The sequence below is a fragment of the Glycine max genome, chromosome 8 (assembly GCF_000004515.6).
Source record: "Glycine max cultivar Williams 82 chromosome 8, Glycine_max_v4.0, whole genome shotgun sequence".
In the NCBI taxonomy this organism is placed as follows: Eukaryota; Viridiplantae; Streptophyta; class Magnoliopsida; order Fabales; family Fabaceae; genus Glycine; species Glycine max.
Window position 1 is genome coordinate 4059988 of NC_038244.2, and position 18137 is coordinate 4078124.

The 18137-nt window shown below is 32.2% G+C and overlaps 2 protein-coding genes and 1 pseudogene across 2 annotated transcripts; 2 read left to right on the plus strand and 1 right to left on the minus strand.

Annotated features, from left to right (window-relative positions):
* The first annotated feature begins 1629 nt into the window (after positions 1 to 1629).
* Positions 1630 to 2703, plus strand: LOC100795230 (pentatricopeptide repeat-containing protein At4g02750-like; annotated as a pseudogene).
* Positions 2704 to 3501: 798 nt separating this feature from the next.
* Positions 3502 to 8241, minus strand: LOC100795768 (mitogen-activated protein kinase 9). Its single transcript, XM_006584833.4, has 11 exons — positions 7682 to 8241; positions 6594 to 7002; positions 6388 to 6515; positions 6182 to 6241; positions 5917 to 6066; positions 5558 to 5713; positions 5335 to 5472; positions 5176 to 5249; positions 4698 to 4802; positions 4226 to 4439; positions 3502 to 3955 (listed from the first exon to the last, which is right to left on the minus strand). The coding sequence occupies exons 1-11, from the start codon at positions 7940 to 7942 to the stop codon at positions 3881 to 3883; spliced, it is 1770 nt and encodes a 589-aa protein (XP_006584896.1). The 5' UTR covers positions 7943 to 8241; the 3' UTR covers positions 3502 to 3880.
* Positions 8242 to 14781: 6540 nt separating this feature from the next.
* On the plus strand, positions 14782 to 17724 carry AT-1SNBP (HMG I/Y like protein). The gene is made up of 3 exons (NM_001249331.1): positions 14782 to 15772; positions 16978 to 17049; positions 17148 to 17724. The coding sequence occupies exons 1-3, from the start codon at positions 14846 to 14848 to the stop codon at positions 17388 to 17390; spliced, it is 1242 nt and encodes a 413-aa protein (NP_001236260.1). The 5' UTR covers positions 14782 to 14845; the 3' UTR covers positions 17391 to 17724.
* The last annotated feature ends 413 nt before the right edge of the window (positions 17725 to 18137 follow it).

Here is an 18137-nt window from a genome sequence, read left to right on the forward strand (position 1 = left end):
TATCTATTGTACTAGCAAATCCTATGTGAACGCCACTTAGACTATGAAGACTTATGAATGTGTGTCACATGAACAACATGCACAAACTATTGGTGTTTTCAATTAATTTATATAAAAACAAAAATAACATTGAAATGATTTTAAATTTGTTTTATTTTTCTAAGTAGTTTATAAAAGTGTCTCAGATTGATCAACTAGCTCCTCCTCTACTGTTGCTATGTATTTGTGTAATTTTATGGAATAAAGCTTGATAAAACAAATTATATGCAGAATTTAATGTTATGCACTGTTAACAAAGAGTTACTACACACTTACAACCAATCCAAAAAATTTATTGATATGATTTTAAGTTGGTTATTGTAAAGGTAAAAAAAACAATCATATATGATGATTTATAATTAATAGTATAAAATTCATTTACGTTGTCAATGAATATTAATGAATAGACTATTTATTTTTATTTGAATATGGTCATATATATTTTTCTAAAACATCACAATAAATTTGGTGTAAGATTACATTTTTATGAATTTGGTACACATTGTATGGTCCAAATATAGCAATATGAAATGAAGGAAAATATAAGAATAATATGTGCCACAACATGCCATTAGGATCATCAAATATGTAAATTAATTAGTGTAAGGTTGTTTCAACTCAATGAGTAATCATGGATTCAAATATTAAATAACATTAATCTATTCCATCGTATATAACACTAATGTGCTACACATTTACTCATACATAAGCCAATACATTCCATCCAAATATAACACCAATGTGTTGTATACACAAACCTTGCAACCCTAAATAAAGGATATGTTTTTTAAATTAACTTATAAAGACCATTAAATCCTAAACCACGAATGATGCTGTATCCTAAAATCTATCATAAATTTCCTTGAAAACATAACATTCAAATAAGTCATCAATCCTAATCAATTTTAATTCCTAGTTATTTAAAATACAATCACTATTATAACCCATAAGTTCTTGTAGAGTTCTGCTTAAATAATAATAACTTTTATCAACGAAGTATGCAAAAACATGAATGGTTAGATCGAGATACTATTATTATTTTTTAAAAAGAAATGGCTAGAGATACTAGTAAAAACATCAAATTTGCATCTTCTCCCATAAATAATTATTTGCGGGTAAATAATTACGGAAACAAAACCCAAACCCGTTTCAGCGAGAAAAAAAATTAAGTTGTTAAAGTATCTATTATGGGAATAAGCTGTTATATGATCCTATTAAGCGTGCTACCTACAGACATGGAAGAAGCTGGCTCCTAGTCGTAGTAGGTGTAGGTGGGTGTGCATCAAGAAAATACTAGTATAAATAATAGTATTACGTAAAAACGTTGCGCGGGAAGTTTAACCTGAGACGGTTACATAGCAGCAACTTTCAAGTTCAACGACCAACCAATTATCCAAAACCCCATTTCAAAGGCCCACACATTGTGAAACGCACCAAAGCTATCTCTACCCACATGCGCAATGGCCACTGCGACTTGGCTCTCCGTGTCTTCGAAGCCATCCCGCTTCGAAACTCTGTCTCTTACAACGCCATGATATCTGGGTACTTGAGGAACACAAAGCTCTCCCTTGCAAGGGACCTGTTTGACAAAATGCCCCACAACTTACTGGGTATGTCAGGAACGGCAGATTCCGTGATGCCCGCGTGTTGTTTGATTCAATGCCTGAAAATGATGCTGTTTCCTGGAATGCCATGTTGTCTGGGTATGTCTGGAGTGGGCATGTTGACGAGGCAAGGGATGTTTTTGATAGGATGCCTCACAAGTCACAAGAATTCCGGCCATCTCCTGGAATGGGTTACTTGCAGCATATGTTCAGAGTGGGAGACTCAAGGAGGCTCGTCGCTTATTTGAGTCCAAATCAGACTGGGAATTGTTTGATGGGTGGGTATGTGAAGACAAACATGTTAGGTGATGCCAAGCAGCTTTTTGACCAGATGCCTGTCAGGGATGTAATCTCCTGGAACACCATGATTTCAGGTTATGAACAGGATCGAGATTTGTCACAGGCTAGGAGGTGGTTTGAGGAATCTCCAGTGAGGGATGTTTTCACGTGAACAGCGATGGTGTATGCATATGTGCAGGATGGAATGTTGGATGAAGTGAGGAGAGTTTTTTATGAAATGCCATAGAAAAGAGAGATGTCGTACAATGTAATGATTCCTGGTTATGCACAATACAAGAGAATGGACATGGCAAGGGAGTTGTTTGAGGCAATGCCTTTTCCGAATATAGGTTCGTGGAATATCATGATAAGTGGCTATTGTCAGAACGGTGATGTAGCACAAGCTAGGAACTTGTTTGATATGATGCCTCGGCGTGATTCTGTATCTTGGGCAGCTATCATTGCTGGTTATGCTCAGAATGGTCTCTATGAAGAAGCTATGAACAGGTTTGTGGAGATGAAACGAGATGGAGAAAGTTTAAATAGATCTACCTTTTGTTGTGCTTTGAGCGCATGTGCTGATATATCTGCTTTGGAGTTAGGGAAACAAGTTCATGGACAGGTGGTGAAGACGGGGTATGAGAAAGGCTGTTTAGTGGGAAATGTATTGTAAATGTGGCTGCATAGATGAAGCCACATTAAATATTCAGGTGCAATAAATATATATTATAAATTAAAAAAAATAATTTGCAAAACATTTTAAAAAAAATTAAAATGTTGTAATCCAGTTTTATTTTTAAATAAAAATAAAAATGTTTTACAAATTAATGATTTATGTAAGATTTAAACCTATGCCGTTTACGTTATTAACACAATGTTCTAATCAATTGAGTTAATAGATCAATTATGTTATAAAATAATTAATGTCGTTATATATAACACTAAAATTTTTAATGTATATTTAATACACATGTAAATTTACCTAATAAGTTTTGGTGACAATTAATTTTATTCTAATATATTTAATGCACCAAAATTTATTATGTAAATTTACATGTGCATTAAATATACATTATAAATTTTAGTGTTATATATAACTACATTAATTATTTTATAACATAATTTGCCTATTAACTCAATTGGTTTGAGTGTTATTAATAATTTGAAAGTCACATGTTTGAATCTTACATGTATCATTAATTTTAAATAAATTTGTAAAACATTTTTTAATTTTTTTTCAAAATAAATCCTTATGTTAATCAGTAAATTTGTCATGGACAATTTTAGACAAACGAAAAAAAAAACACGGGGTGCAGAAGTAATTTACCTGATGCACAAAGCAATGCCCCTTGCTACTTGACATATTAGCCCAATAAAGTGCAATAGGCCTAAATAATTATGTTGATCATCTTTAACCCACTCTGACTCTCGTTTACATTGACAAATAACTCGTTTTTATTGAAAATTGGTGAGAAATTTTGCTCTATGAAATAACTTAATTGTAATTAAAAAGGCCATAAAGTCTCAACAACTCCATCTTTCTTGAGCATCAACGGATTTGATCCTCTAGAGTTACTCAGAGAACTGCATGAATCCCAATCATTCAATTTATTGCATAACATAATAAATTAATATCTTAAAATCAAATTTAATAAACTTTAACGGTTGAACCTACAACTGCACAACCTGCAGTTTCTTAGCGGAACGTATGGCGTTGTATCCGAGGCCTCCAACGACAGGGGAAGAGCATGTTTTGCTAACATTCTCTCCCTTTTCAGTTTCATAACAAAATATGATGAGTAGTATACATTGCATTTCCGTACACAAAATAAATAATTACAAGAGTAATACAAGATGGCATTTCATGACTAAATGAGTCCTAAAGTAAGCTTCTAGCACTAACAACGAGGAGGATTTGCACGCAGTGCTTCAAACCACCACCACCACCAAAGTTGTAATCAAGCACGGAGGGCCGCAATCTCACCTGTCACTCCATCCACTGCCTCATCATTTGCCTCCGTAATTGGCTCTTGCTAAAGCAAAAAACATAAACGTGACATGAATATTAAGAACACATATTGGATATTGTCATTATTTCAAAACCTCCAGCTAAGGAAAAATTATTAAATGGTCTTAGACCATGTGGTTCCGACCTTTTTTATGTGGCATTATTAACACTATTTTATTAATTGAAAATTGTGATTGCATGGGTTACTATATATTGGTCGGGATCACATGATCTTGACCATATAATAATTTCTCTCAGCTAATAGCCATGCACTTGAAAAGATAGAGTTAGCTACCTCTGGATCTTTTTTTTGTTTCACAACTACACACTTGGAAGCACTAATACTGGCACTCTTCAACAAGCTACGTGCACTGTAGTTTTGTTTGGAGGTTCCATTTTGAGCACCTGTCTCATCAGAACCTGGAGGACTCTGCTGAAGATTTGATCCACTCGGCTTTTCAGAATCATTGTTTTGTTTACTTTCATCCTTGGGAGCACAAACTCGCTCTCTGCAAAAAAGTGAAATTGCATTCGTAAAATGCGTATGACTCACACTACCATAGAAAGGTTAACAGGCTTGTCTGCCAAATTCATCTTTGAATAGACATTAATAATCTGGATGGATGTTTAAAATCCAAATAATAGCAAACTATAAAACAAATTAAATCTCCAAGAGAAAAAGACTAGGGCTGTTTAATGTGCAAGTTGGCAATCCAATATTAGAACAATTTCATCAAGTTTGAACCAAATGTTTAACCAACACTTGCCTAGGTAAGGAGGCATGCTGTCTCTGCAATGGTGGAGTGCTTCGTTCACCTTTGCCATAATGCTCCTCAAGATGTGCAAACTGTCGCTTGAACCGATCGACCCCACTACGCAAAAAGATAATATAGAATTACCAACTAATTACCAAAATGTGTAAAACTTTTAAAATTTCAAAGAACTACACTTTCCATGCTAGAGTTCTTAGATGATATGCGGAATACAAAAAAGAAAATTAGCCATCGGGAATTTTGTATTGAGACAAAAATTTAACTCTATAAGGAATAGCATCAACAAAATTTATATTCATAAGGAATTAAGATTTTAAAAGTATGACAAGTTAAATAAGCATGCCTGTGTTTTGCTAAGAGAGGTTCTAGTTCTGTATGGATATTTGCCAAAAAAAAAATCAACATAGTCTCAGGGCCACAGCAATAAATGCAAGCAGGGGTTCCCGTTAACAGTTATAAAATTAGGTATTACCTTGGATACATGAAGCTAGTTTGATCTCCACCACGAAGATATTCCTGGAGCATTTGGGGATGATACTCCAAAATCTGTTCGATTGAAATATTTAAATAATTCTTACCACAGGAATGACAATAAATTGAAGAAGGAATGACAAATGTACTATAATCATACCTCTCGATAAATCAACTCTCTTACATCATCTTTGGTCAATTTCCTTCTCTCAAATTCAAACTCAAGTTTTGAAATGGGTTGAGTGGATGGTTCGCGGTCCATGTTCGCCAAGCCAGTGAAGTAAGGATCAGATAATGCCTGATATCACAAACATGACAGAAATAATGAAATATACTCTTAGGTAATTATCAATGAAATTATATATAGGTGATAGGAGATCAACCTCTTCAGCTGATGGACGGTCTTTAGGATCAAATGCAAGTAGGCTTTCCAGCAAACGAAGAGCCAATGGATCTGCATTTGGAAATTTTTGGGAGAACGGAATTGGTTGTTTTTTTCTCATGCTATTAAGATACCTTTTAGCCTTTTCATTTCGAATCTGTAAAATTAAGATACAGAATTTATATACTAGAGGATGTGGTATAGATAACAATAAACCATAAGGTGTATCTTGAAAACATAACACAGGAAGAATTTTTAAAAAAAGGAACATTGGAAATTTAGAATTACTCCAATTAAACCATGTCACAAGCCTGCGCAATTGATTTCAGAAAACTTCAAATTAGATTTTGATATACTGACCCTTGCAGTGGACTCAGGAGGAGGTGTGCCAAGCAAATCAGTCATGAGATCCAATTGGTGCACAACATTTTTCCCAGGAAACAATGGCTTCCCAGTGAGCATTTCTGCAAATATGCATCCAATGCTCCAAATATCAATTGCTGGAGTGTACTGCAAAAAGGAAATAAATTTAAAATTACATGCATATTTCAATACACCAAGTATGTTCAATTGCTTAAATTATATTCAACCCAAGAAAAGATGTTAAAAAAAAGAAGAAACTTACTTTTGAGAAAAAAGAACCACATAATTCAGGTGCACGATACCACCGAGTTGCAACATAATCCTTATTCATAGTAGATAAAATAAGTCAGCAACAGGTTTAGGGAGAAACCTAGATGGCTATTTGCAATTTCCCACTCAAAAGCTTAAAAGTCAGAACATAATTGATAAATGTAACAGTTCAACATGGTCACACAATGGTGCACTCACAGTCCAGAATATAGCTGATGGAGCATCATTAAATGAAACTCGAGCAAGCCCAAAATCACATATTTTTAGTTTGCAATCAGCGTTAGCAAGAATATTTTTTGGCTTCAAATCACGATGAAACACGTTTGCTGCAAGAAAAATGATACACTAGTTTAATATCTCTATCTAAAAAAGTCAAGGACCTGGTTATAATAAGGATGCAATACCTGTATGTATATATTTCAGGCCCCTAAGAAGTTGGTACAAGAAAAATTGATGGTGCTCAGGAGTAAGATCATCATTTGCCTTGATTACTTGATGGAGGTCAGATTCCATCAACTCAAACACAACATATATATCCTTGAACTCTCTCCGCGAAGGAGGAAGCATAATATGCTTAATTTCCACAATATCAGGATGTCTAAGCAACCGCAAGAGCTTAATTTCTCTAAGGATCCGTGTGGCATCCGATACATGCTCAAAAACATCATTAATTTTCTTGATTGCAACCTTTTCACCTGTGTGAGTATCAATAGCAGAACCCACGACACCATAACTTCCTTTTCCAACAACCTCTTGGATCTGATATTGACTTGCCTCCCCGTACTCGGTAAAAAACTCTGTCTCTTGTGCACCCTGCTTGATCACCAGAAACCATTAGAAAAATAATTAGAAGACTATAACTTAATTGGATCTCTTCTTTTGACCTACTACAATCTCTATTCAGCATAAAATCCATCAAGAAAGAAAACAAAATGTATCAAATTTGCATAAACTGGCAATGACATTAAATTTGGTACTTTATCTCACAACATGCCATATGTCATATGAGAACACACACAATAGAGCTTTTTTTTTTTGGTTTGTCACAGGTTTCCTCCTTCAAAGGCAATGACATTATGAGACATTAAATATGGACACCTCTGCCTAAATTCAAACCTTGATTCCTAACGATATGAAGGAGGATTAATCAACCTTTGTTAGTAGAAACCAACAAGTTAGTACTTTAAGAAAAGTGCCTAGGAAAGGAATTAATCAAAATCATGCCAGACTACGCCTCATCTCCTTTGCATCAGGTAATTGCTGAATGCTTTGGCGTCTTGTCTTAGAGAGAGAGAAGGATACAACCAAATGGACCCAGTAAACGATAAAATAATCAAACAAAAAAGATAAGGATGTGGGTGTGGAAAAAAACGAAACTTGAGCAGTAGCCAATAAGCGAAAGGATAAAAGAAAAGATAGTGGAGGCAGATCGCATTAAAAAGCAAAGCGGAGATGGGGCGATGAGAAGAAAAAGAAAAAGAAAAAGAAGAACCTTTTTGTGATGATCCATGGAAGAGGGTCTGAAGGGGATTGGTGTGGGAACTTTGATGGGCTTCAAGGTAGAGAAATCGAAATCGGAAACGGGGTCAAGAGTGTTGGGAATTGAAGCCAATTGCGCGCGCAAATCTCTCACTAAAACGCGGCTATTATTGGCATTGACATTGTTGTGGTTGTGATCGTCAGAAGCAGGAGAAGAAGCGCGTCGTTTAAACAAGCGTCGAATCCCTTGCACGAGTGTTCCTCCACCACCCATGTAGATAGCTAGATCATAGATTTACTGCTTCACTCTTTCTTTGCCTTTGACTCAATCCAGCACTGCATAATCATAATCATATTATATGCATTCCTCTCATCCTTTTCTATTAACTATTAACTATTAACTATTAACTATTATTTTTTGTCTTTTTTCTATCTATCACATTCACACCCGAATGGCCAAATATAATGGGCGGATAGAGAGAGAGATCGCAGCTTTTGCTTTAGACAGAGATCAAATTGCATGTTAAGGTGCTAACTGTCTGTAATAATCGTTACTTGGTTTTGAGTACAAGGTTCAATGAGCTGTCAGTGACCATGGATTTCGAACACAAATTGCTCATCTTTTTTAATCACGATTCATGGATAATTTTTTGCCATTTTGGTAAGTAGACTCACTTTTTCTTTTTACCAAAAGTAAGTAGGCTGATTGCAAAATTAATAAAAATATACAATAATGTCAAATGTTATATATTTTAGTAAAGAAATTGTTTTTAATTTCTTAATTATTATCTTAAAGACAAATAATTAACAAAGCCAAATTCTAATACTTTGCAATATTTTTACATTCATTTTTAAGGGTAAGATATTTTTTATGTATTTATTTTTAAATAAATAGTCAATTTTTTAAAAATATAACATTAATCATGTTTATTGATAAATGATAAAAACTCTATTATATGTCTTAAAAAGAATTTAATTATAATGCAATAACAATGTTAATTTTTTATAATTCCATCCGATTACAATTATTTTTTAAGTTCAATTACAAATTAAAATATAGATGGCTTTGTTGGCTTTTCTAGAGTTTGCTTTAAAATTCGTAACTTGAATTAATTTTTATAACTACTTGATAGTATAAAAAAATTACACTAAAACATAAAAAAATAAACTATCATTAAAATATACTTAATCTTTAAATTTGACAAAGAATTCCTTCGCAAGTTTATGTTCGTCAGCAATAGCATTCCATAAATTCTCTTTTTGAAAATTATTAGTTTTTTTCTCTGTCTGTTTTATTACTAAAAATTATGCCATTGCTATATTATTTTCAATTATTCACTTATTTATTTTCTTTAAATAGTGAGGATAATATGAATTTTTTAAAACAATAAATCTGGAAATTATAGTCAAACACACAATAAAACTTAAATAGGAAAAAGAAAATAAGCCGTACATTGCGTGGGCTGTTTGTCAATATATATTTTAAAATTTAATGTAACATGATTGACAGGTAGTGTCAGCTATAAAAATCTTAAATATATAATCTTGCAGCCCTGCGCTGTGTTAGCCTGAAATTCCTTTGCCATAAGCGGACTACAATTATTGAGCGCATTTCTAAAACATCCAATCGGATTTTGAAACGTATCGCTATCGCATTTGCTACGTGAGAAAGATGTATGTCATCTGAAACTCAAAAGTCATAATGATTTTTTTTTTACACAAGTCATCGTGATAATTAATCCATCAAATATTCAAATTACCGGAATATTAGTAACTTATAATAATTCATATATTTTATTTAATTAATTGAGGTCAACTCTTTTATTATTAGATTGGTTTGGTATATAAATTTTGAATTTTTTAAGAAATTCAAATCGTCTTTTATTTTAATTTTGGGTATAAATTAGCTCTAAAGTTAGTTATATTGAAAAATTAATTTATTAAATTAAAGTGTTCAATAAAATAAAATGTTAAAATAGTGTAAAATGAAAAGAAAATCATAATTTGTTTTAAAAGAGTAACAAAGAAAATAAATAAATATGTCAAACATAAAAGTGAAAGAAAATACAAAAAGTTAAAAATTAGAATTTTAAAAAATGCTATTTCAAGTAGTGTTTTAAAATTAAGATTATGTTTGACACGATATTTCAAGTAGCTTCTAACTTTTTTTATTAGTTGAAAAATTCATTTGACTATTTGGCAAATAAGTTTTTTTAGTATCTTCTCTGTAATTCAAATATTTTTTTGAAATGTTAACTTCTAACTTTTTTATATTTTCTTTCACTGTTATCCTTAATATATTTATTGATTGTCTTGTTATCTTTTTTAAAAAAAATTGTGGTATTATTAGTTTTTACCATTTTACACTTTTTCAACTACTTGAACATCTAATTTTATCGATCACTCTTAATTTAATAAATTGTTTTTTTAGCTTTTAACTATCAATTAGTTTTTTTTGTTAATTTTATTGAACAGCCTAACTTTTAGTTTTAAAACTTATGGTTTTTAACTTTTAGATTATGTTTAACAAGACATTTCAGTTAGTGTTTAACTTTTTTACTAGCTAAAAAATTCATTTGTTTATTTGATAAACAAACTTCTTTTAGTAATTTATCGGTGAAATCTAATATTTTTTGAAACTCTACTTGAATGAGTGTTTTTTAAAGCTCTGAGTTATAGCTTATAGCTTTTTTTATATTTTTTTCACTTTTATCCTTAATATATTTATTCATTTTCCTTATTACCTTTTTAGAATAAATCATGGTTTTATTTTTTATTTGTCATTTTATATTTTTCAGTTATTTCAACGATTACGATTAGTTTATTAAACATGTATAATTTGATAAGCCAATGTCATTTTACTACCAACTAAAACTGATGTCATTTTACAAGATCAATGAAACATTACATATTTTTTCATTAAATATACTTAGTTGAGTAATTTTTGGTAATTAATTAAAGACATAAATGATATATTAGGAAAATAAATAATGTCTTTTATGAATTTTAAAATATTAATTACATTTTTAATATATATTTCAAAACCTTAAATGTTATATAATATGAAATAGAGAGAGTATTTTTTATTTAAATTTATAATGATGATAGTATAGTGATAATAATAATAAAGTGAAGATAACAATGATAAGGAGATACAAAAGTTTACAACAAGTCAAAGACAAAAAAAACTTGATATTTATATTTTAACTGTGAAATTTTTACTCTGGTAATATTTGATCATTTCTATGGGTGGGTTTTGAACAAAAGATGTAAAAAGTAATTTAATTAATTAATTCAATTTGTGGGAAAAAATTATGTAGAAATTAGAATTTAAGAGGTTAAAAGAAAATCAATGAATAAACTAACTATATTTATTTTTTAAAATATAAAAAAATGGTTTACTAGAAACGTAGAAGACAAAAATCATTCATATGCTGAGTTAGAGATTGCCTCTCATCTGGGAGAAGTCACACTTATGCACAGACAGGCACTCAGTCGGGTTTCTAGATAGAATGGGTCTATCAATAAGCATCCACGTTAAGTCCTTAGCGTAAGACACTTTTTTAGAATTACTTCTTGCACCCTATTTTATTTTATACACCCCACAAAGACTCGAACGAACAAACATATCCCTCAACCGGCACTCCTGTCTCTACCAAGCAAACTCTAACTCTCAATCCTTCATAAACACCGCACCCCACCTAACACAATCATCCCATGCAAACACCACCACTACAAGTCTACAACCACCCAAACAACATTACTGTGACCCACAATCCTCCATATTGCACCAAACCCACCATTTCGACCCAAAAATGCTTTGTTTGATGAATTTTTTTTGACAAAACCTTAGTTGGGTGAAGAGTGGAAGACTGGTGTGTGTAATTATGTCATTGCTATGAAAAGTGGTGTTCAAAAGAGTATAGGTAATCTAAAAACTTATTCCAAAATAGGAATTTCATATTCTGAAATGCCTATTTTTAATAAAAAATTTCATATTTTAGAATAGATATTTCATATAGTTTTTTTTACTACCTATACACTTCATAGAATACCTATTAAAAAAAGGGTAATATAAGAGTTTTGAAACATTTAAGGTGCAAGAAACAAATAGGGGGGAGAAAGTTACAAGGTGAGCAAATTACCATCTTCAGCCCAAGTTGTTCTCACATCCCAAATTTCTTTTTTTTTTTTACAACAATTTCTTTAAGAAAACATGAATTGATTGTGTATAAGATACATGGTGATAACCTTTTTTTTTGTTGTGTATTGCCAAGTTTACCTTCAACTTCTACTTATAATACAACGAAAATAAGTTTTTATTGTGTATTATACATAGATACATAATGAAAAAATATTTTTATTATATATTTAGGTTTTTTTATATTTTTTATTAAAATTTTAATATTTTTAATTAGTTGATTAATTTTAAATAAAATGATAATTAACATAGTTGTTTTTTACACTTATTTTTTATTTTTAAAAAGTCAAGTTAAGTTAGGATAAGTAACCATGCTTGTATGAAATAAATTTAACGTAACATGAAACAATACAAATACTGAAAATGAAATATTATAAAATATGTGAACATACTCGTATAAAAGAAGTCAACATAATATGGAACAACATTTTTTTTTACCAGTAACATGAAACAATATGGAATAGAAAGTAGTGAAGAGTAAACATAAAAAAAATACAAAATAAAATCCAAAATGTCAATAATGATTCTTCCTCGTTAAAATTGAATTTTAAATAAACCAATCACATTAGTAAGTGTCCATCATTTTGAAAGATTAAGATCCCGAAACAATAAATATTTTTGTGATTGTCGTGTTTTTTAGTTATTATATGTTGTAAATTTCTCTTTAGTATATAGGTGGATAGTGTCGGTACCCTTCTTCCTCTTCGTTAATAAAAGTCTATATTTAATGTTAAAAAATATATACATGCTGCAAATGCAAATGGTTTAATCCTTTTTTTGTGACTTAAACTCATATGTTCTTTCCCTAAACTGCTGGACATATTCAGTATTCATAATCTCTTACCGTGCTAATGAGAAGACAAAAATATAGAAAAATATTAATTTCAAATTCTACTTCTAAGAAGTGATATTACAACTAAACATAAATCATATTTTTCTTTACAATTAAAAAACTATATATAAAATTACATTAGTTTTATATTGAATGATTTTGCACTCTTGCTAATAATTCAACTAACACAAGTTTTTTCTCAAAGGAGATACACACCACATAAATTACAACTCATCAGTGTTGTTTATGTCTTCCTAGAAGTTATGTATGTGATATATTCCTTCTTAAAAAAAAATCATTAGTCAACTATCAAGCAATACTTATTAAAGAATTAACAATGTTCTTGACGTTTCTTCTTGTGACGAGATTATCCAATCCGACAACTATAATTGATAAGAAGATTATAATAAATTGAAGTTTGGTGGAATCAGTTCCGTACTCTGTCTGGCGGGACCATTGGGAGTAACATAAGAGCAGTTATTGACAAATACTGAAATTCCAACGAATGAACCACCGCTAGGTGCTAGTTTTTCAAAAGCGCGGGAGAAAATTGTGTTTGTTTGAAATTTGAAATTTGTTTTTTTGCTGAACTAAAAAATTGAATATTTCAGTGATGTTCCTTTGCCTCCTCTTACTTCATTAATTACTAATAATGGACTGATGATGCATCATTTTTTGAATCAATTTTGTGTTTTATTTTATCTGCAACACCGCGATTTAGAGAAGAGGGGAAAATCTATTCTTTAAATTAATATTCTCGCGTATTATTATAAAAACATGAAAAAAATACAATATAGACTTCATTAAATTATTTATTTATTATTATTATTGCTACTAATTGAAAGAGAAGTACTCCACACCTCTATGAGTACGCACTTTTGAAAATAAAAAAGTGAATAAAAAATAATTAAAGAAAATAGTGACAACTGTTATATTTTAAAAAATCACAAAAAAATAAAAATAAATAAAGTCAATTATATATTAAAGAATAATTTAAAAATAAAAAGTAAATGCATAAAAAAATAATTATTTTTATTAATAATTGTAGGTTATTTTGTCATAATTTAGGGATATATGATGTATGGATTTGATAAATTGATATATTAATAAATATTATGTCAAAATTCATTTGTCCAAACTCATTTTAAGAAACTCATTTTAAGATAATAATCTTGTTTTGTCTAACTGGAATTGAATTTTTTTTTTTATTAGATTGAGATCAAATTTGCATAGTAGATTATTCAATGTCAAATGTAACATAGTTAAAGTCATAAGTTAGATGTAGGATTCCTAAAATATATTTGTAAATAGTAGTAAATTATATCTTAGTCCGAGTAAGATTAACTCATCTCTACATCAAATCAAATTAATACTGTTATAAGGAGGTTTTAGCTTCATGTTTAAAAATTCATCAAATCCTAGATCCCAATAAATACAATAATGACATTAAGATTTTCAAAAACCTCTTGATAGTTTGCAATATAATCATGTTGGCAAAAGCTTGAATAGTTTTGAGTGATGATTTTTATAAGTAAATTTGATAACATAATTTATTAAAAATTTATAGAATAATATTTTATATTACTACTACTTTTAATTAAACTCAATAAAAAAATAATTAAAAAGATCTAACTCAATTTGTTAAATAAGATGAGTGAGATTGAATTCCTATGAATAAAAAGATTCAATAAAATATCAATCACACATATAATCTTAAATATATTGAATATGATTTTAAAAAAATACCTTTTTAGTGTATTTTACATAAACGATATGTCAAAATATAATTTTGTGAGATTATCATTGCATATTTATTATAAATTCATTAGGTACATTTATATTTACTTACAATTACAATATTGGAGCATATATAATAAATGAAAGCAAAGCGGCAGCATGAGGCAATTTAAGTAGGAAGAGAGTTTAGTTAACAGCAAGTGGCAAATGGCATGCATATCCGCAACGGAGGCAGAGATTGAGCGTATGATATGAGAGAGAAGACGGAACAAAATCAAGGGCGGAGAATGCCCCATGGCTGACATCATGTCGGTTAACACTTTATTCAGACAACACTATACTCATTAATCAAAATCAAATGACCTAACCACTCTCTCTTTTTCCCAATTTTCGAATCTCTCTCCTCCATGGACCCAACTTCGATCCCTCCCCCTCCGGCCACCACCGTCCCCTTCACTGTCGAACCCAGCAATCACGTGACCCCCGCCGACAACACCAACACCAACCACCCTCCTTACGATGAGATGATATACACAGCAATCGGGGCTCTGAAGGAGAAAGATGGTTCGAGCAAGCGAGCCATAGGAAAGTACATGGAACAAGTGTACAAGGACCTTCCACCCACCCACTCTGCTTTGTTGACTCACCATCTCAACCGATTGAAATCCGCTGGTCTTCTCATCCTCGTCAAAAAATCCTACAAGCTCCCCGGATCTGATCCTCTTCCCGTGCTCCAGGCCCAAAAGCCCCGCGGTCGCCCCCCAAAGCTCAAATCCCAGCCCAACACTGAGCTCACATGGCCTGCGCTAGCCCTCAACGACAACCCTGCTCTTCAATCCGCAAAAAGAGGCCCGGGTCGTCCCAAAAAGATTGCAGGACCCGTAGGTGTGAGCCCGGGCCCGATGGTGCCGGGCAGAAGGGGTCGTCCACCTGGGACCGGGAGATCTAAGCTGCCCAAGAGGCCTGGCCGTCCTCCCAAGCCCAAATCCGTGTCGGCGATCTCCAGTGGGCTCAAACGACGTCCGGGCCGCCCACCCAAAGCCGAATCCAACGTAAACGTCATCCCCTTCGCAGCCCCTGTTGCTCCCGGCCTGCCCACAGTGCAGCCCATCGTTCCTACTGCTTCCGTGCCCAATGGATCTCCCAGGCCCAGAGGAAGGCCCAAAAAGATTGTTGCCGGTGCGGGGGCTCCGGCGCTCTCTTCCGTTGGTGGTGCACCACGTGGCCGCGGACGGCCCCGTGGGGTCTTGCCGTTGGTGAGGCCGGGCCGCCCTCAGAAGCTCGCCGTTGGAAGGCCCAAGAATCCTGCAAGAAGGCCCGTGGGCCGCCCCAAGGTGATACTTTTTCTGCTTTAATTAATTAATTAATTAATTAATACCATCCTTCGAAGTTCTAACCTTTTATTTATAATTCTATCTGTTTTTCTTATGCTTCCAAGACAAGCTTCGTTGTATTTACGCTAGCTAGCTTCGGAAGTATATTTATAGTACTGCTTTATTTTGGGAAGTTAAACACTTTGGACTACGAACTAGATTGAATGTCTCTCGCTGACTTTTTGAAATGATTCTTTCGTAAACAATTACTCCCGCTAATGAAAATGTTGATTGTATATTTGTATTAGTGTCTAATTTTGCAACAAGTATTCTGGAATATATATATATATATATATATATATATATATATATATATATATATATATATATATATATACTGCTTAAGCAAGCCGAGAGGGAAAAATAATTTGTATTGTTTTGGATTTTGCACCGTTCTTGCCTCACCAATGGGCAATGGACTTATGGACCATTTGAATAACATTTTTTTTATTTGCTTAATTCCTATACGATAATTTTTCTTGTCTGTTTTAGGAAGTGTCTTTAAGATATGCGTGTCCGAAAAAGATAAAAAAGTACATAAACAGGCGAAAGAGTATCAGATGTGGGCATGTTTGTCTTATAACGCGCCTCTTCTAAACTTGTCCTTGTGTTCAATTATACTAATCTTATAACGTGCCTCTTCTAAATTTTGCTGCCACTAGAATCATATGTCTTTGAAGAGAAACTTTGAAGCTTTTTTTACTTCCATCGAAATTGTGTGTCAAAATTGATTTTATTTTATTTTTGAAACAATTTAATTATTCTAGAAAAGTTTTAAAATATTACTATTCCAAATATAATTATATCAATCAATTCTTTCAACAGTAATTTTACTAATATACAAGTCAAATAACCCTTTGTGGGATGAATATATAACATCACAATATCATTCTTCTCTCTTATTTACTATGTTTGGGGGAGGTGGACTTTGTATTGGGGATTAAAGTACATGAAAATATCTTTATGGTAATATCTTCTGAAAGGTTGTGAATTTTATAGGAGTATTTGATTTGAGAGATGACTATGTAGGATGAATATAACATTTGTGACTTTTAAATATATTTTGTTTTCAGTATGCTTAGAAATTATTTGTGTTATGAATTTAAATTACCGTTGTTGAAAATGTTCTCATTTGCATATTGCGGTGCTTTTTTATTGTGAAATAGGGATCGACAGCTGCTGCAATCACAGCACATAAGGCTGCTAATGATGATCTAAGAAGGAAGCTTGAACACTTCGTGAGTTGAAAAATGGTCTTCCATTCAAATGTTTATCATATTTCATAATTCATGAATCATAGGTATTATATTTCATGCCTCCATTGTTTAATTTACAGCAATCAAAAGTGAAGGAGTCTCTTGGCACGCTTAAGCCTTATTTTAACCATGAAAGTCCAGTCACTGCAATTGCGGCAATTCAAGAGTTGGAAGTACTGTCAACTTTGGACCTTAAAGCACCATTGAGGGATGAGACCCATCAACAGCCACAGCCACAGCCACAGGTGTATGAACAGCAATATCCCCAGCCACAGCCACTGCTGCAGCAATTTTTTCAACCACATACATCAGCCCCAAGCTAGGCCTGAACTTGATGAAGGACAACTTGTACAAGTGTTTTTAACAAGACACAAGAGATAAAAGATCTGTAAAGCGGTTAGGAAGTAGTGGTACTGATTTTTCTGAGGGTGAAGTGACTCTGTCTATTTTAGTTTGTTGTTGTGCAACATTTAGTTTGACCCCTGAAGTAATTAGCGGGTACTGTTGATTCTGTTGTTATTTATTTGACTTTTACAGTTTACTTTAGTCACATTAATGTGTATGTTTGGTTCAGCCTCCTTTGTTGTTTTATATTTTTAATGGTTACTGCTTGCTATTTCTCATTTCCCATTAATCATTATTGAGTGGTTGTGTGAACTCTATTTCGTTATTTTGGGTGGTCGCCCCTTAATACCGTTGAATAGGCTTTAGCATTCAAGATTAAATGATCCATTACAAAGATTTTTTTTTTATTATTGTTATTAGTTTTTCCTTTACTTCTGTATAGTATTTCCAACAATTATGTGGTTTCAGCTATTAAAGTTGGTTTGAGGGGTAAATGAGTAGATTATATACAAACTATATGAGGAGTTTGAAAGGTTTTCGTTAAAAGATATTAGCAGATACGTCAACTCCAAAAACTTAGGAGACTTGTTTTTGAGGGTATATTGCTTCCTGTTTCTATACCCTGGTTTGTTTCTTCTTTGTTTGTGAGCTCCGAGAAGTTTTCATATAATGGTTTTTCAAATCATGAATCGAGAGGTTTCATTTTTAAGTTTAACAATTATTAT

Excerpts from the sequence above, each read along its gene's own strand:
- LOC100795768 (XM_006584833.4), bottom strand. The coding sequence starts at position 7,942 with ATGGGTGGTGGAGGAACACTCGTGCAAGGGATTCGACGCTTGTTTAAA. Across the intron at positions 7,003-7,681 it reads CCATGGATCATCACAAAAAG|GGTGCACAAGAGACAGAGTT; the intron begins GTTCTTCTTTTT and ends GTGATCAAGCAG. Across the intron at positions 6,516-6,593 it reads CCTGAAATATATACATACAG|CAAACGTGTTTCATCGTGAT; the intron begins GTATTGCATCCT and ends TTTTTCTTGCAG.
- AT-1SNBP (NM_001249331.1), top strand. The coding sequence starts at position 14,846 with ATGGACCCAACTTCGATCCCTCCCCCTCCGGCCACCACCGTCCCCTTC. Across the intron at positions 15,773-16,977 it reads GGCCCGTGGGCCGCCCCAAG|GGATCGACAGCTGCTGCAAT; the intron begins GTGATACTTTTT and ends ATTGTGAAATAG. Across the intron at positions 17,050-17,147 it reads GAAGGAAGCTTGAACACTTC|CAATCAAAAGTGAAGGAGTC; the intron begins GTGAGTTGAAAA and ends TTTAATTTACAG.